The 23,904-nt window shown below is 46.1% G+C and overlaps 2 protein-coding genes across 8 annotated transcripts in view; one reads left to right on the forward strand and one right to left on the reverse strand.

Annotated features, from left to right (window-relative positions):
- The window catches only part of PAPPA2 (pappalysin 2), a 177,471-nt gene that overhangs the window by 118,928 nt on the left and 34,639 nt on the right, over nucleotides 1-23,904 (forward strand). For all 4 annotated transcript variants that reach the window (XM_090047138.1, XM_090047140.1, XM_090047141.1 and 1 more), the window contains 4 exons: nucleotides 703-928; nucleotides 12,434-12,602; nucleotides 16,046-16,178; nucleotides 19,029-19,138. In XM_090047138.1, coding sequence (XP_089903264.1) covers nucleotides 703-928; nucleotides 12,434-12,602; nucleotides 16,046-16,178; nucleotides 19,029-19,138 — 638 coding nt within the window. The remainder of the gene's footprint in view (nucleotides 1-702; nucleotides 929-12,433; nucleotides 12,603-16,045; nucleotides 16,179-19,028; nucleotides 19,139-23,904) is intronic.
- Nucleotides 19,220-23,904, reverse strand: part of ASTN1 (astrotactin 1) — a 278,304-nt gene continuing 273,619 nt past the window's right edge. For 3 of the 4 annotated variants that reach the window (XR_016442322.1, XR_016442321.1, XR_016442320.1), the window contains exon 24: nucleotides 19,220-21,954. Coding sequence is in view for 1 of the 4 variants with exons in the window: in XM_090047144.1 (XP_089903270.1) it covers nucleotides 21,927-21,954 (28 nt within the window). In the remaining 3 variants the exon portion in view is untranslated. The remainder of the gene's footprint in view (nucleotides 21,955-23,904) is intronic. The other variant, XM_090047144.1, reaches the window with a different exon arrangement.

A 23,904-nucleotide genomic window follows, 5' to 3' on the forward strand; every position in this document is an offset into this window, starting at 1 on the left:
GTAAGGATGTACTGTTTTTCCAGTTGCTTTTCTGAATATTCCTATCTATCTGTCATAGGAATGTCTAAAATACTGGTCTCTGCAAAGCACTGGCAGAACCCTGATGCATAGCTATGTCATTATTAATTAGTAATGGATAATTATTATTAATTGCATAACACCCAAAGGCCCCAGTTGAGTGTCACTGGCCCATTGCAGTAAATAAACATGTCAGCATAACAGAGAGAGAATTTCTATCAGAGACCATTTACATCTTAAGCCCAAGATAAGGTACAAATGAAAGATCTGGGAAAGAGTGAGTAAACGATGAGATGACTGGGATGAGCGTGGTAAGCCGCAATTATAGCATGCTAGCATCATCAAGTTTTGTTATAAGCATCAGAGCCAGAGGGGGAGTGCTAAGGGGGTGGTGGTTGAACAAAGTTTGAGGAGCTCATCAAGTTACTTTGCAGAGAGGCTTGCTTCATGCTTTAGGTGCCACTTTTTTAACTTACCTCTGGGCTCAAGCAGTCGATTAAGGACTGGACCACACGTCCAGTGAAGTCAGTGGTTTTGTTTCCATAGACTTCACTGGCTTCAGCATCAGGCTATGAGAGCAACTTTTGCAGGTTACCAGGCTTCTAGAGATGCATTTGTTTCCTGTAGCCCTGATGTAGCCATCCTGCATTTTGAGCACACTCTGCTTCTCTCTCTTGGAGCTAGGAATGAGTCAATGGCTGACCTGCCTTGAGGATGGACTCTGGTCACTCCCAGAAGCCTACTGCAAGCTGGAATGTGATGCTCCTCATGCAGCTGCCAATGCCAAGCTGCTAGTCAACCGATGCCTGCAAGGGAACCATGATGTTGGTTCTGTCTGCCGCTATAGATGTAAACCCGGATACCACGTGGCAGGGAGCGTGGCAGGGAGCATGGCAGGCAAACACAGGAAGTAAGTGTGAAACTTTCCTGTCTCAGAAGTTTTGCCCATGTTTCTCTCAACCTCTTCACATGTGTTTCCTCACTTCTGATGCTTCATTTCTGATGCTTACCATAGCAGTCACCAAAGGGGATAGGATATTTGCACACTGGCTTAGGAGCTTAACTGTGTGCAGTTCACAGATTTTTTTTTCCTGGTGTTCGTGTACACACACACACACACACACACACACACACACAAAGAACCCCCCTCCCACAATGAAGCATGTGTATTTGCAACTGAGCTGGTGGAAGCAAGGTGTAATAGCCCCTTGTGCACCCCTTCTGCCCCCCACCCTGCAATGTTGTACAGTCGATCACACTTGTGTAGTTGACATCATCATCATCAGATCTCAGGACCTAAGTATGGTTAGACTGGATTTGCACTCGTATAGGAGACATCAAAGAAACAGCAAGAATTTCTCTCCACTATACACCCAGCACTGCTAGGGGCATCTGCTCCCAGCTGCATGCAGTAAACCCAGAAATGCAGTGGTGAAGCTGATCTGGGAGCACTGCCAGCAGTTGCCTTCCAGAGTTCTGCCTACGTTGTTTCAGAGTTTCATAGTTTCTAGGGTTGGAAGTCATCTAGTCCGACCCCCTGCCATGGCAGGAAAGGGTACTGGGGTCAAACGACAAATTCTGTTGTATTTGAGTGCAGTAATGGCATGCAAGTGAATGAAAGCATACTTGAAAGTGGAAGCACCTAGCCCTGGGGATGTGAGGTAGACTTACCTTCAGCGTCTTCCTGAAGTCGCTATGGTGATTCCATAGATGATACCTTCCCTCATGGGCACCTATCCTGCATGCACTTCACTTTAAATTGTGGTTAGTTCTGTTGAATTCAATGAGACAGTTCACGTGTTTAAAGTTAAGAACGTATGCATGTGTTTGGAGACTCCTGGCTTTCATCAGTACACAGCTAATGATCTAGCCTGAAACATTGTGTGGTTGAAGTGGTTGTCTTTCACATGAGTAGTAAACACTCAATTTTGAGCATTTGTGGTCATGAAAGATCAAGTAGTGGTTTTCCCTGGAGATGGCAGGTTCACCCTCATATTTGAGTTAAATTTCAACTCAGACAGTTGTATGTTCTTTGGGGAAAATATTCTCCAGAGTGGAAGAAGGTAGTGGTGATTCAGTGGCAGTGATCTCTGGACTAGACCATTACCATGACGCTAGAGGATTCTGCAGTGTCTTTTTGTGTGGCATCATCAGCTGAAGTCCTGGCCAGTTCTAGTCACTGGAAACTTCAAGGCAGCTTTTGTATTCTCCCCAGTTTCAAATCAGGTAAGTACACTCTAATTGTTTAATTTCCTGTCCAGTTTAAATTGAATGCAACTTTCATCTTCCCTTCCTCCTCTTACTTAGATAACAGTGTTTCTGTGCACTGTGAATAGTGGCCATATTTACCACCCTATAGTGGATTAATTGGTTCTTGTACACACTTTACAAAGTGCTAGTAAGTGGCCTCAAGCTGCAAGGACCTAGACTAAAGTGCAATCAGTATTATAAGGAGTAATTGCTTACAAACTACTTTGCATATCATGTGATTTAGGACTGGCTTTCTCAGGATGCAATTTGATTAATGTTATTGTTAATTTTAGATATTATCATCATCACCATCATTACACCTAGAAGCTCAGGTCACAGCCCAGAGTCCTGTTGTACTAGATGCTGTATAAACACAGAACAAAAACATTGGCCCTTTGTTACCGTTAACACAAATGAATATATTGAGGTCCTCATCCACACTCCGTTAATGTCAATAGGACCCCTTACTTGTATCATTGTCTTGGTTTATGAATCAGTGTTGGAAGCACCTCAAGTGTCATCTAGAGGTTACTAATTCATTAATCAGTCATACCTCTAAGCCATCTGCAATCAGTAGAACATGTTGCCTTATAGCCACAATATAAACTGCTCAGACCTGCTTATCTATGCACAGTACATACTGTATGCTCCCATAAAGGCACTGACTCTAGCTGTTAAGGAGCTTTCCTAGCATTCTGTCAAGACTCTTCTTGAATTATGAGATGAGCCGGGTGGAGGGCACCAAACTTAACTAGCTGTAGCGATAGTGAGGAGGGAAGGGGCTTGGGGCCCAGGGAAGGCCCCTAGGGATTCTAATGGCTGGATGACAGTGTTGGGGCTCAGTGTAACTCACTAGAATGAGGCTTTGGGCATCTGAAGGTTTTGCACACCTACTGAGCTCTCTTTGCAACATAAAGAGTGGCCATTCATTTCATACTAGCAGGACCTGGGCAGAACATGTTGTAGCGCAGGTCTGTCCCTCTAGCTCTTGCCATGCCACTTCCACAGTCTGGAACTCTTGTCCCCCACAGGACCCGGGTGGGCTGGCCACAGTGTGATCATCACGACACACAAAGACTTTAGTGAGGGTCCTGCTATTTTCAAGGTGATTCATTTTAAATGAAGGTTGTTGTGTTAACTGTAGATCTGGGCTTATACAAATAGGTGGTCTTTAGGTGCTGTATTGTTGTGTTTATGCATTTGGTAGATCTTATTCGTTCTGTAATCCACTTTCACTGTCTTATTTATATATGACAATAGCACTAAAAGCCCCCAGTCAGGATCTGGGGCATGACTATGCTAGGTATTATACATACACATTAAGAGTCTCTTCCCCAAACAGGTTATCATCTAGGGTGCAAACAGAAGTGACATTTTTCATGAGATCGGGCCCCTGAAAATGCCTTACAGCCATGACCTAACACACATGCATAGGTGCAGAGCATTTCTAAAATGGCCAACCATGCAAAAAATTAACCCTATTCTAATCAGGTAATAGATTATGGCACTGTGCTTTAGTGCATCTACCGGAACTTGTGTTACCTCAAGGGTTAATTTTCACTTAGGGGCAGATTTGTCAGTGGAGGAGTGAAAGGAGCAGCAGCAGCTGTGGGGCTGCTATGCCCAGCCTGAGCTGGAGGGGGGTAGAACAGAGCCCCCTCACCTGGGAAGCCCAGCCCCAGCTCCCTCCAGTACACCTGTTGGGGGCCTCAAGGCAAGGGGCTCTATTTCTCCCCACCACCAGGTCCAGCTCAGGTCCAGCATAGCACCCCTGCAGCTGCTGCTGCTCCCTAAATTCCCTCTCCACTGACAACCCCAGACTAGGAGGGGGGGACGGGTCTGGGAAGAGGGATGGTCCTGGCCAGCGCCCCTGCCTGCTGGCCAAAAGGGCTGGTGCAGGCAGGCTCAATTCCCCTCCGACCCAACAAGCAAACTTCCGTTGGGTTAGGGGGTGCTCTAACTTATAACGTTTTCTGTAAACCACCATGAGTTAGAGCAGGGCCTTGAATGTCTGTCAGTTCCCTTAAAGAGACAATTGATCAGGCCAACAAATGAAGCACTATAGTTTTGAAGATTTTCAGGGGTCTAGAGATACAGATATGAACTTGATGATCATCTCTAGGCCCCTACATACTTTTAGCAATCTGGCCTGAAGTGACTTAACCAAGGTCATACAAAGGGACCTGCGATATGCTCCCTTCAAACCCTACCTCTTCCCTTCCTCCAACCAATTACCCATCCCATTTTTCTGAACTCCACTGTTTTGTCACTTACTGTCTCAGACTTAGATACTGCTCCACTTGTGTTGTAATTCCCTCCGCTCTGTTTGTTTGTTTATAATTGATTTTTACGGGTGGGAATGCAATTACACAAAGATTTGTTTTTAAATATGTACACAAATTCTTTCTCCTAATCTCCTTATTATGTGTCCTCGAATTCCCTAACGAAGCTGCTACGGCTGATTACCCTAAGGTGGAATGTAATTAGGTAATAATGATGCTGTGTATAGATAGAATTGCTGTGTGCAGAATGGGGGGATACAAGTTGCAATGCCAGTGTTCATTTAGCATTTCTCAATGTTAGCATGTTTCCCTTCTAATAATAATGACATATGAACCCTGATGACTTTAATTTTCATAGATTTCATAGACATTAGGGCTGGAAAGGACCTTGCAAGATCATCTGGTCCAGCCCCCTGCCCAAAGGGCAGGAAGTCAGCTGCAGTCAGATGACCCCCAAGTCAATCATCCAAACACCTAAAGAGTTTCCAGTGTTGCTAACACTGGTGCCAGTAAACAGCTGTTATCCACATTAAGAGTCCTGCAGTAGAAAGGCCTCCAGCTACCAACATCATTTCAGCACTACTATCAGATGAGTCTGACTGACTAACTGAAAGAAGCAGGGAGGTTTGATGATACTTTGTATTGGGGCAACTATATGGTTGGGACGGAAGTTAGACAAGCTTCTGGGCAGCCTTACAGTCAGTCCAGTAAAAGATATCACCAAAAAAACCTGGCTTCCTGGATATTTCCTGGACCATCTTGGCTACAGTAACAATCTGACCCGGTTACATATCTGATTGACCAGGATTTTAAAAAAATGCCATGGCTATAAGAGCCTACACTAGCACTTGCACCTTTAGGCTATGTCTACCCTTCTCTCTCTAGTGTTGTACAGAGTACCACAAGCAGTGTACCTACATGAATGTACTGCTCTTAATTATATATTCTACTTAATTATGTACTCAGTTTAATTATATACTGTACTTAATTATATATTCTACTCTTAGCAGGGCTAACTAACTGGTGGAGCGCTCCTCGAAGGCAGCTATGCTGCTCCTGATATCCAAGATAGCTTGGGTATCTCTGCAGGGCTTGACCATGCAATATGTAGTTAGGCCCTCATTTACAACAGTTCATCTGTAGCATAGGGAAAGTTGTTAGAAAATGCCTGTACTATACCAGCCTGCCTCCTCCTTGCTGCCAAGAGCCTGCTCAAAAGAAGTGAACTTTACCAGAATGCTGTGGAGGCCTCCAGATTCAGAGAATGAACGATCTGCAGGCAGAAGCCCTCTGCTGGGTTTGCCCCATTCCTGTAGAGCTCTGATGAGGGCCCAGTCCCAGTGCCATCCCAGCCACCATGGTAGATTATTGTGAGGAGTGCAGATGCTCAGAAACCAGACCCGCTCACCATGCAGGGCTTCATAGGTTTTAACAAAAATTCTGGAAGACAGTGAGTAGTCAGTGCAGAACGGGTCAGGAGTTTTGTGCGTGTCCAGCAGCCTGTCTCACCAAGGAGGAGGCCAGTCCCATCCTGCATTAGCTATTGCTTTCAAACCAGTATGAGTGAGTACACTCCCTGGTGACCAGTTGAGGAGAAAGGAGGCCGACTGCTGCTTAAGGGAGTTTTGCTATAGCTTTGAGGGGCTGTGACCCTTGCTTTTGGCATGGAAACAGCAGGGTCTGGAGTGACTTCTTGTATAACTGAATTCCCAACTGTTGCTCAGAAATTCATTTCAGTGGGAAGTTTCATGGTCAGTATGTTGTATTCACTAGGGGTGGGATTTTTCAAGGCTGCATAGGGGAATAAAATTAATGGGAACAGGGCATCCTTTAGGTTGCTTTGAAAGTCTCAGCCTACATTCCTTTCGGCAACTGTCTGCCTCAAATCCCTGTTGCTTCCTCTCCTCCTCAAAGAGCAAACCTCAGAACTATCTCCTTAATATCCAGTGAGGTAGACATAAGATACATAAGAGGCTGAACAGCAGACAGGTAGGTGAAAATTTGAGGCTGGGAGCCTTCCAGCACCAGCCAAAGAATAATTTGCACTTTACCCTCCCTCTCTCTAAAATCAAAACATCCATGAGACACTTGATGAAATCAATCCTGTCATGACCTGCACTTCTTCCAGTGAGTTGTCTGATCTATCCACCTTCTCACCTGGTCCAAATACTACTGTGGATTGAAGCAGACCATGGAAGAGGAAAAAAGGGGGATGTGGGGAAAATGAAATGGAAAGAGTCAGCAGGATGGGGGCTGGAAGCACTTCAAAAAGGCCACCTGGGGTAAACGAGGACAAGTGAGTGCAAGAGGGTATCCAGCCATCATACGAGGGCCAGGATACAGGATTTCTCTTTCAAGCTGTAGACTGACCATCCCAGATAAAAATGCAAACAGACATCTTTCTAACAGAGCCATAAAACAGGGAAAAGAAAACATAGGCTGCCAAATGGACTCCAACTTAATTTACACCTTTAATGCCACTGATAAAGATTTACAGATTTGGAGTTGCTTGTTTCTTACCCTCTGTAGTTACTCTACAAAAGGGAGGCAGAAACCTGACATCCTGGCTTTGCTTCTATTTAGTTTACCAACAAATACCCTCTCTCCTCCTCTCCTCAGCTTCAGAATCCTTGAATCTCCTGCTGCTGGCAGATAATATGAGCCGTGGGGTAATTTATTGAAGTCCCTCTTGGCCTTCTTACAGCAGATCTTCTGCTCCAAGTCCTGGCCACTCTAATACGCGCCTGGGAGCTGGCCAAGCTCCCTGCTGCATGGTTTGTGGAGTTTGAGAGACTGACATTCATGCCTTCACATCAAACACAGCTCTTGCAGGCCTCATAAGTCTTCCCAACGGCCTTCACATTCTGCCCATTAAATGTCTGATTGAAAAACTTGACTTTCCCTTTTCTTTTCTTTTTTTTAACTATATTTTACTGTGGCTTCTGGCTCCCGTGCTAATCCTAAATAAACGTTGCTCTCCCTCATCAGAAGAAATCAGTGTGTCTGTATTCCACTGTTCAGAGCAACTACAGGTTTTTAAAAGGGCCAGCTCCCCTCACCTCGACATTCCCCTCCCAGTGCCTCTCTGTAAACTGGCTCCTTAGCGTGCTTGTCTCAGCAGCACAGCTGCCACTTTCTACCTCAGGGTCAGGTAAGGACAAGTAGCCAGGAGTGGGGAATTGGCTGTGGGTGGGCACCTGGAGACATGAGTTACTGTTGAGGGTCCAGAGGATGTGCAGCGTGTGTGGTGGGGCTGGCAATGGAGCACCTCCAGCGCCAAATGCTCTCAGACTCCTGGAATATTCCACTGAGGGAGGTCAGCTTGCTCTGTGATAAGACTGGTTCAGTAAGCCAGGGCAGAATACAAGGCAGACCCAAAAAAGAGACAGCTGCAGCATTTGCAGTGTGGGCAGCAAGCTGCACTCCCTTCCCTAGTTACTTCTGACAAAGTGAGATTTTCCCTTGCGTGGCTTGGGAAGGATGGCAGGGAGCCGGAGGCCTAGACGTGTTAATTCCAGCACCACATCAAAGTAAAAAGCCGTGTGAAAGCTAAGGATCTTGCAAACCACACTGTGCACCTGTGCAAACTGAGCATTCCTTAGATAGGCCAGAAGCTCGGGGCCCCTTCCCTGCTACAGCTCTCTTCTCCGGGAGTTGCATTGCTTCCAGATAAGTGCCTCCCATTCATTTCTGAAGAGCAACAGTGACATACAGTGGCTAGATCATTTATTCCCAAGGGACTTTTTGGTAAGAGCATGCATATGACTGTCTACATCTTAATAGGATGTTTCTTGTTTAAAGCATATTGCTGCATGACTGGGATTTTTTATACCAGTGCAACTCCATGTGTGTAGTGACACCAGGGTAAAGTCCAAGTGCAAGTGTGCTGGGCTGGTGTAAGAGAGGGACTTGCCTTGCTGTGATTTACACCAGTAAATTCCACCATGCTTTGAGTGCAACCACAGTGAAGTAGCCATACTGGAGCAAAGAGCTGTAGTTGAGAAAAGTTTTTCAGTGCAGACTAGATTGTTACCCTTTATCGCGAAGTTCCAGCTTTAAAACTGAACTTCTGAAGGTTGTTGCCAGGCAGTTGACCCCCAAGATTTTGGTTTTGTGCAAATAGAGAATCAAAGCAAACCAAGCAAAAGCTAATGTTAAGTAGGATGTCTCAGCAGGGTAATGAATACAACTTCAGTCTGAAACAAAAACAATTAAATCAGTGATGCATTTAAGCCACAAAAGTTCACATCCAAATCTAGGTTTCCCCAAAGTTCGTGTGGTTTCAGATCCATTCTGTTGATTCAGGTCTGCTGTTGATATATTTACTTCCCTTGTATTGTCTATAGCTCAGATACTTGTAGTATGGTACATAAGCTGGTCAGAAGCAGGGTGGTCTTCTGAATAAAACACTGGTCTGTTTTAAACCGTGATGGTGCCACTGACCTTCTGGGTGACCTTGTGCAGGTCACTTCTACCTTGCTCTACCTCCCTGCCTTTGCCTTGCCTATTTGGTTTGTAAGCTCTCCAGGGCAGGAGAGATCCCTCTGTGTGCTTGTACAGTGTCTTGCACAACGCATTGTTGAATGGGAAACGCCATGAACTTCTCAAATATAATGGAATCTAGGAAGTGTAGCCACCTAGCAACTGTCCCAGCTGAGTGAAATGCAAAAAAGAAAACAAAGGAGCATAAATCACAGAAAGGCAATGGTTTCAGTTTTAATCTTGAATTTAAGAGATTCATGCTAACCGTTTCCCTTAAATAAAGTGATCCCTTCTTAGCTTTGGTCTGAGACATGTCCATTTGTAGCCCTATAAGTGCTCCAGCACTTTGTAGCGCTAAAATAATTAGAACACCAGTGGAGGTATACACACATAGGTAGCACCCTGGCTGGAGTGCTCCAATATCCCTGCAAAGACATGCGGTCCAACCAGGGGGCAATACGGGGCTGTTCCTTTGCTTCTCCCTACATGTAAGAGATCTTATCAGTGATCCCAATCACTGACAGCCTGCTCTCTCCCCTGATGGGAGAAGGGAACTGGGTAGGCTGTGAGCCTCTCCTTGATCAGGACAGCACCAGCTGCCTGATGCTTCCCCACTCTCCCCAGAGGCTAGTGAGAGAGCCATTGCTGCCCTCCAGTGTCCTATCAGCAAGTGGCAGGCTGCTGGGACACCACTTGTCCTGGGGCCCTGGCAGCAACAGCAGCCCTCTCTGCTGCCTCTGCCAGAGAGGTAGCAGCTGTCCTTGCTGACCCTGTGGCACAAGCAGCCCTTTCTGTCTCTGCTGCAATGGGAGCAGCAGCATCTTTTGCTGTGGAAAAGAGAGCTGCAGATCCATGTCCTAGCTGGGCGGCAGCTGTGCTTTCTGGTGGGCTGTCGGAAGCCAGATGCTTTCTTTCCCTCTCCTTTGGACAATAGTATAAGGAGGGGCAGGTGACAGGCACCTGCCCTGGGCACCAAGTTGGCACTGGAAATACCCCCACTCCTGTAAGGATCATGCCCCAGCAGCATTCTTATGCAGGGAACTCCAAAAGAGACTCTGGTTGCTGTTGCTTTAGTTTAAGAGCAGCAGAGCTGAAATCAGGCAGAGCACACGTGGACTGGTTAGAAGTTCCCAGCTGGGTAAGGCTGGTGCCCCCATCCTTGCTTTCAGACCTGTGCCCTTCCCACTCCTGGAACCTGTGTCCCACGCTCAGAACCCTGTGTCCACCCCCGCTCTCCTGCAAAGCTTGCCTTGGGTGCCTGCTCAGCTTGTTATGCCGCTGCCCTTGGAGCACTATGGGAGGCCGGGGGACCAGAGATTCTGTCGTGCTACGTGGAAGTGTTCAGATGTTACATGTGGTGCTACCAAGTGTAGTGCTACAGAAAAGTTCCTGTTTGAAACAGGAGCATTTTAGTGGTGAGTCCTCCATTTTGGTGGCTCCACAGACACATGATCATAGGCACACTTGTATATATAGTGCTAGAAATGTAATGTGTCTACGGCTGTAATCATGTAGCATTAATTTACACCACAATCCACTTTTGTTCCCACTCCAGCCACCCACCAACCACTGGGGCCTCCTGGAAGTCCTATGATAAAAGCATAGGGCTGAGTTGTAGTGGTTAGATGACTCCACATGAAACATTTTGCATGAAGCATGCAGAGGGTGTCAGACTGGCCCTTGTCTTTCCTTGATTTTTTGCCAGTGTTAAACCGTCATTGATCACTGGAAAACTTTTCTTACTGATGTAGCCTAATGCCATAAAGATTTAGTGTGCTGCCCAGGGCAAGGCAACACGAATGTGCCTCCAAAATAGCCATGTCAGTAGTAGTATGCCAGCACACTGTTGGCTTGTACAGCTTTGTAATGTGGACCAGCCCTTGCTGTGCTATTGGGGCAATTTCCTTTACCAGAGCAGGGTTATGAGAAGTTAATCCAACCCATTGCCTCCTAGCCTTATTTCAACAATGAAGGCAGAGTTGTTTCTTTGCTTACCAGACCCTGAACATATTCAGAGGTGGGCAGGATTTGGGTGTATCTGCCTATTGTGCCCTATAAATGTTTAGCACTGGCTTCCTAGTTTCTGCCTGTTGATAGTAGAGCTCGGAGAAGGGAATTAAAGAAAGACGGTTCCTGGAGAATCATACTAGATAGGTTAAAATCACAAGAACTTTTGATCTTCATTCATGAAGACGTAGGTGTTGATCAGAAGCTGGAGTCTCCAAGAAGTGTCTCCAACCTTAGAAAGTACCTCTCAGTTGTTCCCCATGTGTGATGGCTATGACATATAGATCATTGCCAGGGATCAGATTCTGGAATAAGTGAGCCTTTCTTTTGTATTTTTTTAACTCTTTCATTACTTCTTTGCAAGGTTTTCTTGTCTTAGCAGCACAAAAGACAATGTTAATCTGTTCTGGCATGACAGTTCCTCTACCAGAGAGGAATTGACAGCTTTGAATGGAGTGAAGAGTTTGAAGAGTGGATAGGTGGAGGAATTGTTTAGGGTGGCATGACAAGGACTAATCATGGAGCTGGAATCAACAATTGATGAGGCTCCTTCTAGTCCCGTGTTCCCATGAAGGGGATGAAGTTAAGCAAAGGAAAATTTCAGCTGTGGAAGGTTAGTGAGATAGATTAAACAGGCATTATCTCCCCAGAGAGAAAGCATCACTACTTAGGACAGGTAAGCCTAGACTGGACAGAGCACTATGAAATGTGCAAAAGGGACAAGAGCTAGAAAGAGCAAAGGTGCAGAGCTACAGGTTTTGGGCCCTGAGTCAGCCAAAGGCTGACATGAGAAATCAATGAGACCTGAGCAGATTCTGAACACTAAGCAGTTGGTTAAATGTGGCTGAATGGAAACAGATTTCAATACATGCTTAATTGAGTTGTTCGGGTATAGTTTAAATACATAAGATGCAGATTCAGAGAATTCATTAAGCTTAACTTTAAGCATGTGCTCATGCCTCATTCAGGTCCATGGGATATAAAGGCATTGCTGAAATGAGGCTTTTGATGTCTTTATTCTTTTATTCTGTCCTCAGGGAAAGATGCTCTGAAGGCTGTGCTATGCATTTTTAATGATCATTTGCATGCCTATGAAAAGGGCTGCCTAAAATTGCCCCACATTTGTATTTCTAGAGGGTGTTACTGTTGTCACTCCTCCCCCCTCCATTTTCTTCTTCTGCTCCTTTTTAGCCTTGTGCTGCCTGATAATCAGCATGTGTTGTGGGTCTGAATTCAGTTTCCATCCAAGATCTTAATTTGATCTTCCTTTAGGGAAGTCTTAAGCTGAAGCCACAGAAGTAATTGCCCTTAATAACTGAGGCCTTTCACTTGGTTGCTCAGGGATGTCTCTCACGTGCACAATTCAGTAATTATCTTGTGTGCATGTTTCCCAGGAAGCTCCTGAAGATTCAGTGCCTGGAAAGTGGAGTCTGGGAGGAAGGCAGCTGCGTTCCTGTGCTGTGTGAACCACCCCCTCCTGTTTTTGAGGGGATGTACGACTGTACCAATGGTTTTGAGCTGGACAGCCAATGTGTGCTCAACTGCAGCCCCCAGAGTAAAAGGGTAAGAATGACTTCTTTAATAAGTATCACAGAAGCAAAACAAGCCAACTCCAGGGCACCCTGGTATTGCCATGGCATGGCCTGAAGGCAGTGTATTTGCCTAATGAGACTTACTGCAAAGGATACTCCCATGCAGCTCTGAATTTATTTGCTGAAACACAAGTTCACAGTATCCTGGTTGCATTCATCAGCTTGGGTGGGATTTACTTGGGAGTCAGGCAGAGAAATTTTCACTGAAGCCTTTCAAGTTGGAAGAGCATTCTTTTGCTGTACCTTTAGTAGGACTTGGGACCCCCGCCCTGTAAACACTGAGCCACATGCTTAAATATACATATTTAATACCTCTGACTTCAGTGGGACAATTCTTGTGTCAAAACTAAAGTGGATGGAGCTAGCTCGTGAGTGGAGCTAAAATGATGGGGAACCTGATAAAGGGCCTTGATCAATAGAGCACTTCAGTTTGAAAGGGATTTAGGTACGTGCACAAAATTAAGCACAGTAAGTGTGTTGCTGAACTGTGAACTAGATTTGTTTGTTCAGTCTGAACTCCTGAGAATTGAAGACAGCCTGGACTGACTCAGGATCCTGCGTCTGAAACCAAGTCTCTCTCAACACTTTTTTACTGACCCACCATAGCCAGCCCCAGATCCTTTTTCTGTAGAAGGGGAATATGGATTAAAATACAGCTCTGTACCAGATCTGAATGTTAGTACTGCTTTTTTGATTTATCATGCTGTTTGGCACACGAGCTAAGGAAGAAAACTGCTCTTCTCCTGGCAGGGCTGTTGAAGTCCATTTTAGTTTAGTAACACTGAAATATTGTGTGTGTGCGTGTGTGTCTGTGTGCGTGTGTGCATGCACACAGCAAGTGTTACTGGGTCAAGGACAATGACGAGGGGCATTTTGGCTCACAGCTTGTCTCTTTCTCTGTTCTAGTGAAAACGTTCCAACCCAAACTGAGCCTCACACCTCATCTGGCCTTGGCACAATGATCTGAAAGCTGCTTTAAATAGTTCAGTGTAAAATAATTCAACAAGCTCAACTTCAACACTATTTTTAGCAAATGAACTTTAGTCTCTAGTCTCTATTCTGTTCACAAACTACCTGTAAACTTTTTGTAGTCTTCTAAAGATCTGTTCAGTCCTCAAAATGATTTGGCAGATAGTTTCCTATGTGAAGAAGGTATCACTTAAAGTTTATATGCAAATTGGTCTAGTGATTGAGGAATTAGCCTTGCATTTGAGAGAACTGGGGTCAGACAGACAGTCTGTGGGTCTGCCACAGACTTCCTACTATGGGTCAAGGGCGGGATGGGCAAAGTCTGGCCTGCGGGCTGGATGAGGCCCGCAGCAGACTCCATTTCCCAGCACCCCTGCCTGCATCACTGTGGCCAGGCTCCATGGAGACCCCAGCAGTGGCAGCAGGGCTGGACACAGGCACGGGCAAACTGGGCGGCCGCCCAGGGCCTGAACAAAAAGAGAGGCCAAGAATGGTAATTTTTTTTTCCTTGTCCAATTATTATTATCATTATCTCTGGCAAAGCAGGCCCAATAGTAAAAATTTACCCAGGGCCACCAGGAGTCTATGTACGGTGCTAAGCGGCAGCGCCGTGACAGCGCAGGGCCAGGGCTTCCATGGAGACCAGACCCTCAGTACTGGCAGGGCACACAGCTGGGCAGGGAGCCACTCTGGGACTGGGATCTTGCGGGTGTGACAACAAGGTCTGAAACTGGGGCAGAACTGTGATCTGCTGCCCACATGCCCCTGCCCAGAGTATGCAGGCAGTGGATCATGGCTCTGCCCCAGCTCACCACTGCAAGATCCCAGCCCCGGCTCCAGAGCCCCTCCCCAGCCAGTCATGCACCCTGCCAGTGCTGCTAGGGCTGGTCTCCATGGATCTGCCTTTTTGCCCACTCCTGGATTAGGGGCTTAAAATAGGTGTAAGAGAAATGTAGTTGAAAGTCTTCCATGAATGCTTGTTTGCCAGGCCTTCTGATGATGTTCTTGCAAAGGAAAGCCTTGCCTGCTGAACTGTTCCTGAATAAACAAAGGTACAAAGCTGTTTGCTGATCCTTCATTGGAAGGCCTGGTCACCTGCAGGCTGTCGCCTGATTCCTGGCTGCAAACCTGTCAGCTGGAATGCAGGTATATGGGCTCTGAACCAGCTGCCTCAGTGGGCCAGCCACCAGCCCTGTGACACAACAATACTGGTATTGCTTTGCAAAGCACAGTGCAGACTCTATCCTGTCTGCTGCTGTCATCTACATTTCAGAACATTCTCGTTCTGAGTTGTAAATACATAAATTGGGCTTTCTTTCTCCCAGTTAAAGGAAGCTTTGCATATGTTGTAGATGGTGCTGTGATGGTGCAGATACTAATAAAAGAGATCAAACCCATCGCTTAGGAGACAGCTATGAGTTGCATATGAGGCTCAGCTCACCTCCCTTAAAGGACCAGACTAACCACAGCAATTATTCCCCCTGTAATATTTCTGTAAGAAACTATGATACAACCTCATTATAACAAACTCCATCTTTTAGCATTCTCAATGGCAGGAAGTGATTGTCTCATGATGATGATGCAGCTGTTTGCAGAGGCAGAACGTGGTAGTTCTGCTCCCTCATAAGTCACAGTGCTCAGGGTAGTAGTGGCTGCCATGCTGCCAGCAATGACTTGGAAGTCAGTCAGTAGATGCAGCAGCTGCTCTTTGGCACCCTGCTCTTTCTTTAAGTAGGTACCTAGGACTGCTGCCCTAGCTGCCCTCCCTCTTAGTTATGCTACTGGCAAATTGACTGACCCTGTAAGAATGAACACACTCTTTTAATGAACTTTACTCCTGGTCCTGTGAGTTTGTTAAGATTAAGTTATACTGTAATTGGCACTGTCAACAGCTCTGTTTGTCTTTAAATAGATAATAAGTAGCTGAAAGGCTAGAAGCAGCTGGAGATTCCCCTTTGTGTGTGCTCAGGGAGCATCTGCTAATGTTTTAGCACAGCTGGGCAAAGCCCTGTTTGACTAAGGTCATAACTGCACATACTTTCTGAAAATGGGCTTGCCCGGGAGTGGGGTTGCTTATTGTCAGGTTACCACTAGGCCATCATGCATAAGGGCTATTGCAACCATCTCCTTAAAACACATTAAACAAATTTGCTTTACTGTCAGAAGATTGGATGGTCCACTTCAGCTTGTCTTAGGGCTACATGCTTTCCTTGAAGTCCATTGGGAATGTTGCCTTTGATTTCAGTGGGAAAAGGGTAATTCTAAACTTCATTTTCTGAAATTGATGCAAACAGGAGGTAGATTCTTTTTTACCATTATTCATGTAGCCTAGACAATGGACATGGGTAATGTTATTTGTGTAGAAAAACCCCTGCAAATTCAGAGAGCCCTGTGCACTAATTGAATGTAACAGTAATATGGAATCTGGTCTCTTGGATATTTTAGGTTCCCATCCTGTGCACCAAAGAAGGCTTATGGACAGAGGAGTTCAAACTGTGTGAGAATCTGCAAGGGAATTGTCCGCCACCCCCAGAGCTGAATTTTGTGGAGTACAAGTGTGAACAGGGGTATGGAATCGGTAAGGACCAAAAAAGCACATTGATTTCTGATTAAATCCCCTTTTTCTTGGAACAGGCTGCTTATTGAATCAACCAGGTCTACTGCTATCCCTGAGGACTAGCTGGAAGGTCATGATGACTCTCCTGCAGTAATGATAAAATTTATGACCAAATTCTGTTTTCTTTTTAGTCTTCTTCCTGAACATAAAGCCAATGGGGCTGCTTATGCATATGCATAACATCTGGTCATGTTAGTAGCAGAGTTTTAAAGCTAATGGCTTCATTGTAAGGATCTGTCTTTCCCCCAAGAAAGGGGAATATGTCAATGAATATGGCAAACTTAGTTCTTTGTCATAGCTCACAAGTCTTTGCCATTGTTTCTCTTACAGATGGTTGTGACAGTGATGATGGTAATGCCTAGAGGGGACTGCATGAGTTATAGCCCCATGTAACTGGGTGGTTTTGCTCTGCCAGGGTCCATGCAAGCTGTTTCTTTGGTGTAGGCCTGCTTGGATTTATCTCTTTCCTGTTTTAGAGGAACACTGTGACACTCAGTCAGAGTTGCCACATTTCCCTTGGCTTTGTAGCTTAATTGAATGTTAAAGCAAAACCCACATAATTTCAAAGCAAACACATAAATCACCCAACTTTGATTAAAACTGTGCCCAGGCTTATACAAAAGCATGGTAAGTTTTGCTAGACTTTTGATGAAGGGAGCATGAATTTGAGATTTTGATGAAACCCATGTATTTTCCCATGGTTTGGGGGTTCAGCTGGAACATTTTGTTCAGCTGTAATGTGGCTATATTTCTTGCTATATTCATTTTAAGAAATAGAAAGAGCAGCACTTGAAGCACACTGAGTTATTATCCTAATAGAGAAAAAATTACAGAGGTAGCAATATTATCAGATAGGACATCGCACTGCTGTTCAGAAGACTTGGCTTTTATTCCCAGATCTGCCACTGACTTCCTGAGTGACCTCAGGCACATTCCTTTTTCTTTCTCTGTCTCTGTTCCCTCTCTCCCCCCACCCCCATCCTTTCTCTGTCCTGCCAGTTTAGATTATAGGCACTTGCTATGTGCAGTTCCCAGTACAATGAAGCTGTGAGCTCATCAGGGCTTTACACGTTACTGTAATAATCATACTTTTGTTGTGATGAGCTGCTACAGTAACTCTCTAAACCACTCCCAATCCATCCTGGCAAAATAAACTCAGATGCACTAGTATCTTCCTACAAAATGATTACCAACCTCAGAAATAGTGCACAAATGGGACAAGCCCTCACAGAGGTCCCTTTAATATGAAATGGAGAGTCACCACTGGCCTTGGTTGTATAATAACAACTTGTATGTGTTACTGAGGGAGACTAAGACTTGTACTAATGAGTAGGTGCATTAGGTAAATGGGCATTCGCAGCAGCATTCCCCAAACCAGCACCGGTTGCCTCATGAATCCCAAAGCAATGCAGTAGGCAATGTCAGTAGGTACACTGCATGAATGGTTCACTGCCTGAAACTCATGGCTTATCTTAGGTCTGGACCTTTTACCTGTTCAAATCTCTTCTTCCCAGAGATTTCTATGAAGCAGAGATCATAGCTTTTCTGTATTATTCTAAATACTTTACTTTAGCCTTTAGCTTGTAGGAGGCTGAACTCATTGTGCTGACACAGAAAAGTCAATGTGTATAGTCTGCCTGCATTTTGAAACCCTGATTTAATGCCTAATTAATTCTGAAGAATGCCGTATTGTGCTGTTCTCTTAGGAGGCTGGAAGACAAAAACTGTAGGCACATCTCTTGTTCAAGGGTTTTCAAGCAAAGATTTGCATTGCCAGGTGCTGATTGGCTGGGAAATTTTTAAGACAGCTCAAAAGTTAGAAGCTGTGCACTCAGTTCCATAGGTTGTATTCTCTTGGCATCAAATCCTGGTTCCCTCGAAATCCATAGACGTTAGGATGGTGGCTTGGCTTGAGGGAAAGACAATGCAGAAAGCATAATATCAATAGTGTAATTGCTTTGGGTGCTGACATGGAGGAGGGCCCAAAACAGTAACCACCCTGCTGCAGACTTTTGTGCTGCTGCTCCCCAGGACTCAGGGTTCTGCTTAATACACAGGACAGCCCTGTGTTGATGGCTGTCTCTCATGCCCAGCTAGGCTGCCTTTGAGGAGAAGGTAGAGTTATCTTTGTACATCAGTCACTTTGATGCTTTCCAGTTGCTTACTTTTTTTTAGACCTTGTTTCCTCTGATTTTCCAGTTCACAGAGGGGGGCAGCATAGGAATTGGCTGTGTCACTTATTCTGGAAGGGGATTCTAGCCCAGACCTCACGACTGGCAAAAAGAGGGTCTTCCCAGGGCTTGCATCCATCACAGTTCAGCACCTAGCTCTTAGTACCAGACTGAGGGTGTTAAACATAGCAGTCAGGGCTGCACCGATAGGGGCTGTGGCCCCCCCTCCCCTCCCCTCCTCAGCTGTGAGCTCCCCCAGTGCTGCATTGGTGGGGGCTCTCCTCTCACTGACGTACTGTATGTGCAGGTGGGTGACCCCCCACTGCTGCACCATGCTTGACGGTGTTCTGCCCCCTCACCTCCTTGGCTGCAGGCTCCCCCACTCCACTGTACCATACACTCCCCTGACAAGGCGGGCTGCACTGAGCATGCTGCCCTGCATTGCCCTGCCCTCTGGGCAGGGGCAGGAAGCAAAAGCTGGACAGGGATTAACCCCTCACAGGCTGCACATGGACTGCTAGTTAGACAGCCCTGCATTAGACCATGGGTTCCCTGCAACAAAAGAAACTGCTGTGGAGAGACTGGGCATCAGTGCAATACTCTGAGTGTGCCCCCAAACCTTTTGTCTCCTCTGCAACAGGTGCTGTGTGTACACCATCCTGTATAATCCCCCCCAGCGACCCAGTAATCCTGCCCGAAAATGTTACTGCTGACACTATGGACTACCGACTGGAACCTCCCAAAATCCAGGTAAAGAGAAGGGGGCGTTCTTCTGCCACTTGAAGGGCATTGTTTTGAGTCCATTGAGCTTGGCTGCCTTAGCTGCTTTTCAGCACGTGCTGGAGATTAAGGGAACAGCTATATTCTTCCTTCCAGCCCAGGCCCCATATGGTGCTAGAGTAAAGAGATGGAAGATCCAGAATGAGAGAGACTGGAGGAGAGTGTTTGCTAGAGAGTCTTCAAGGATCTGCTAAAAAGGCTGTCCTCTCTGGAGACATGGTACTTGTTCCCATGCTGGCAGCCCATGAGCATCAAGTGAACAGGCACCTCTGCTCAACGAGCAGAGTTTCCAGCAGGCTTGGCTTTTAGTGGGAGTTGCCAGGGCCTCAGCCTTTTGGAAAATCAGACTCACTTATTTCAGTGCCCAGTAACTACAGAGTTAGGGGCTTTCCCTGAAGCACCTGTTTGTGAAGATTCTGCCTACAGCATGTTATCACTGGAACTGGAAGCACCACCTATAGTTAAGACCCAGCATGAGACTAGATAGAGGGTGAGAAAGAGGCTGAGGTGGGAAACTGATGGGGCTGACACAGGAATAGGTTCTTGGTAGAAGGAGGACACTGATGGAAAGGATCAGACCTGAGGGGATAGTGGCACAAGGGCCTGTGCCCATTAGAGCACCCTACCCTACCCAGTGATACCCAAGTCTCAGCAGTCCTCTTCTCTCAGGAAATACCTGTGAATTTCACATCCCACCATGCCCTCTGTGAGGTTCACACAGGGAAGGACAACCTGATACTGCTGTTAGTCTGATCTGTCTCCTGGTTCCTCAACCTGATGTGCAAACTGAAAAGACATGATCCATCTTCTGGCATCACATACACAACAGCGTGGGCCAGCAGCACAGTTGGAACATGTAGGACTCCCTCACAGACCTCTGCTCCTTGAGCTACAGTGATTAGCACCACAGAAGAGCCATGAGGAAGCCCATTTCCAGAGCAGAGGTTTGAACACTGCACAGTAAATAAGACCATGTAGAGGAAAAGATGAAATAAGTGAGCTCTGTCCATGTGTGATAACTGAATGAGGCAGGGGTCCTGCAGAAAAACACAGTGGGCAATCATGCCATTAAAGCCTGGATGTTAATGGGTATGCACAAAGGAGCCAAAAAAGGCCACATGGGCAGCCTGGATTCTGGCATTTCTTGACTTTTGGGTGCTTATCTCTACAACTTTAATAGTATTCTTTTAATATCTATTTAACTATGACTAATATAATATACAGCACAAATATAAACAGGAGGCCACATAGCTTGGTGACTGCTTTAGGATCCGTGAGTTGCTAGAAAAATCCAGGATGGATTTTCAATAGCATATCAGGGATTTAAGAGCGTGAGTTCTACTGCATTTTCAATAGGCCTTTTAATCCTAAAGGCCCTGGGTGCTTTAGAAAAATCCCTTCCGTGAGCCATTATTGTTAGTGTTCACATAAAAGCGGACAAATACGTTAACATCTACGTCCTTCTGTTTCCCGCCCCAACTCAGTAGTACTGCAGATGAAACTTCAACCAGGGGTTTTAGGCAAAGACATGGCAGGGCACTCTCACCTGTTTGACAGCTCCAGCTTCTGGGATCCCGAGCACTTTATTTTCAGCTCATGGCCATGAAGTATAGAGCCTCCTCCTCCCCACCCCTAGCTCACTTTCCAGCTGAACCGCTCAAATAGCTCAAATATTTTGGACTAACTTTGTGTTTCTCCAAAAGCGGCTCCATCAGGGGTAATATTTCTTAAAATAAAAATGAAATGCACTGAAGGGGGTGGAAATAAAGCAAACAATATTATTAGGAGCCAGTGTTCCCATCCAACTGCCTTCCTCGCCTCCTGGGAACCCACAGGAGGCCCAGGGTTACCAGAACTTCATGCCTGTGGATACTACTGTGCGTCAGTTTGAATCAGACCCACTACAAATTACTGGCCTGGGAAGGGCCCAGTATGGGGGTGGGGGGAGGTCCATGGCATATGGGATCATTAATTGGGCCTTGGATAGAGGCCTCAAAGTTGAGGGATCGTATCGCTTGGCCTCTGGGATGTTAGCTTTTGGCTTTCTGTCTGCTAGAGCCATGGCCTCTCAAGCAGGGGAGGGATTTTGCGGGGGAGAGGAGAGCAGAGGTGGGAGGAGCGGGGGAAGGTGTTATTTTAAGAAAACAGAATTCCCCTTGCCAGGAGCTGTCACTGGAACGTATTGTTTTATTCCCTTCCTCAGCCTCTGTTTCTTTCTTGCTCTCTACTGGTGCACAGACATACGCGTCTTTCTTCTCTCTCGGCATGCTTTGCTCCCTCAGGCCATGCTATTTGGGTTTGCAATCACATCCATGTCTGTAGGTCTTCCTGAAAGGTAGCTGCAGGGAGGGAAAAGGGGGTCAGACTGGAGCAAAGAACGGGCCTCCCTGGTTCCATTCACCTGGAGTGAGGTGGGTGAAATAGTGGACTCAGGTGGGGTTAAGTTTCAGTTCTCTCTCCTCCACTGACTCATTATACGGCCTGAGTGACTCACTTTATCTCCTTGCTCTAATTCCTTGACCGGTAATATGGGGAGGCTAAACTGACACCCATCTGATGTGAGTGTCAGGAGGATCATTTAGTCAGTGTTTGTATGCAACTTTGGACTAGGGAAGTGTTCAACATGGCCGTTAGGTGAAATTAATTTAATGGGATGTGTCTGCCTTAACCCAGCATGCTGTGTCCCTGTCCCAGATGTGGCAGCCTCTCGTCAGGAGTTCGGGCACGCTGGCTTGGAGGTGATGACTTAGGAACAAATTCACTCCTGGTGTCTGAAGAGGTTCGAACTGGGGGTGAGAACAGAGAAGAGAAAAGTCAGGAGATGAATACGAAAAGAAGCAACATGTCAGGGCATTCGAAGGGGGCTGGTTAAACAAAGGTCCCCTTTGCACATATATTTATGCTGTGATTACCATGGTAATTGTGGTATAAATAACAAGGGAGCTACACATACTACACACCTTAAATTTAATGTGTGGCCGGGCTGACAGTCAGTTGATTGTCAGTTTGGGTTGGTGGCACTGAGATCTCAAACTAGCCCCAAGACAGTCCCTGACTGTCATCAGCTGATTGTCAGCTTTGGCCAGAGACCTCGCTTGGGTCTCAAATGACCCTTACCTGGTCTCTGCTGGGCCAACAATCACCTGATTGTCGCCCCAGCAGGAGCTGCACTAGGGATGATTGCAGACCCCGACTGGATTCCACACCCCAAATCAGCTGATTGTCAGCCTCAGCCCCAGATCTGCCTCCTGCCATGCATGTACAGCCTGACAAGGGAGGCACTTGTTGGGATTGGAAATCAGATTTGATGGCACATTTAAATGAACTTTGCCAGGGGCCTGAGTGACTCATTTTGTTTCAGAGGTGGAAGGGAGGGGTTTGAGGATGACAAGGGGTGGAAAAGACAGCAGTGAGACCACGAGTGCTGTGCAGCGGCTCTGTGAGCACTACATTGGTAAAAACTGAATCCCGTCAAGCATGTGGAAGCCTAGCACAGAGATTTGTGCAGACTGGGTGGTGCCTCTTCAGAGAAGCCAAGCAGATCACTCAGTTGTCCAAACATCCTATTTCAGGGGCCACTGGGTTTCCCAGCCATCCAAATGTGACCATTCCCTGCCAGTGGGAGTTCTTAGCTGGCTGAATATCCCGATCCTTGGCTAATTTGATCAGTGAACCCACTGGGCAGTTCAAGACTCTCCATTTATCTTTGTATCTGAAAGAATGCATTTTTCACAGAGGAACTGCTGTCATGTCACCTTGCTCTTCCATCCTCCCTGGCAGAGTGACCTGGGGAGGGAAGGGAGGTCTGCAACTGATTACATACTTTTTAAAAAAAATACATGATTTATTAAACAATAACTCCTCTGCTGTGTCACCCCTTGCATGTGTGGCACCTAGGATCTTTTCACAATTCAGCCATCGGTTTCTACTACTTCAGGTTTCAAAGTCTGCTTTAATTTTACGTTAAGGAAATTGTGCGTGGTGTTTTTCCCCTCTAAAGAATCATGTGGAGCCCTAACAGTCAGTTTTTCAGAGTTAGCATGATTTGAGTATTCAGTTCAGAAGCCTTTCACATGTCACTGTAGTATCCATTTGGTCTTAACCACTCACTCTGTAATTCATCCATAGCAGAGGTAAGTATGTGTGTGTGTGTGTGAGTGAGTGTGTGTGTGTGTGTGCGCGCACGTGACTGAGCCTGACTCTGCACCATTGGTGCCAGTGATTTCTTTGATATGAACACCGGTGAAAACTGGATTGGGGCATTAGTGCTCATTACAAATAAGAGGGTTTTAAGTAATAGGAAGAACCAAGCAATGGATGATTAAGCAAATAGAAGGCCCTTGCTTTCAATAGACTTGGGTGTCTTTGCAAAATAGCAGCCTTCAGTGGTGGGTAGAGCCAGGCTAGTCACTCTGCAACAGACCTCTGTTTAGCTCTGCTGGCCCACCTCACTATCAATGTGCAGTTCTCTTACAGTTTCAGCTCTGGAGCCCTGACAAGCACTACCATATCACTTTGTCCCATTTCTGAGGAGCCTCTCTTGAACAGAGAACACAAATTCTGCAATTAGCCATGTGGTGCTTTTGTGACATGCTGACAGCTGCTTGGGAACCTGAGGTTTCCAGCTGCATTTCCTGCGGCAGAGTTGAAGTGAGAGTGAAAAGCCAGTATATTGAGCCAGTGCATCACTTGGCTTCGTCATCCTTCTGTCATTTATAGTTCCCCTTTATTCTTTG

Source organism: Crocodylus siamensis, chromosome 5 (genome assembly GCF_052110815.1).
Source record: "Crocodylus siamensis isolate JL-2025a chromosome 5, ASM5211081v1, whole genome shotgun sequence".
Taxonomy (NCBI): Eukaryota; Metazoa; Chordata; order Crocodylia; family Crocodylidae; genus Crocodylus; species Crocodylus siamensis.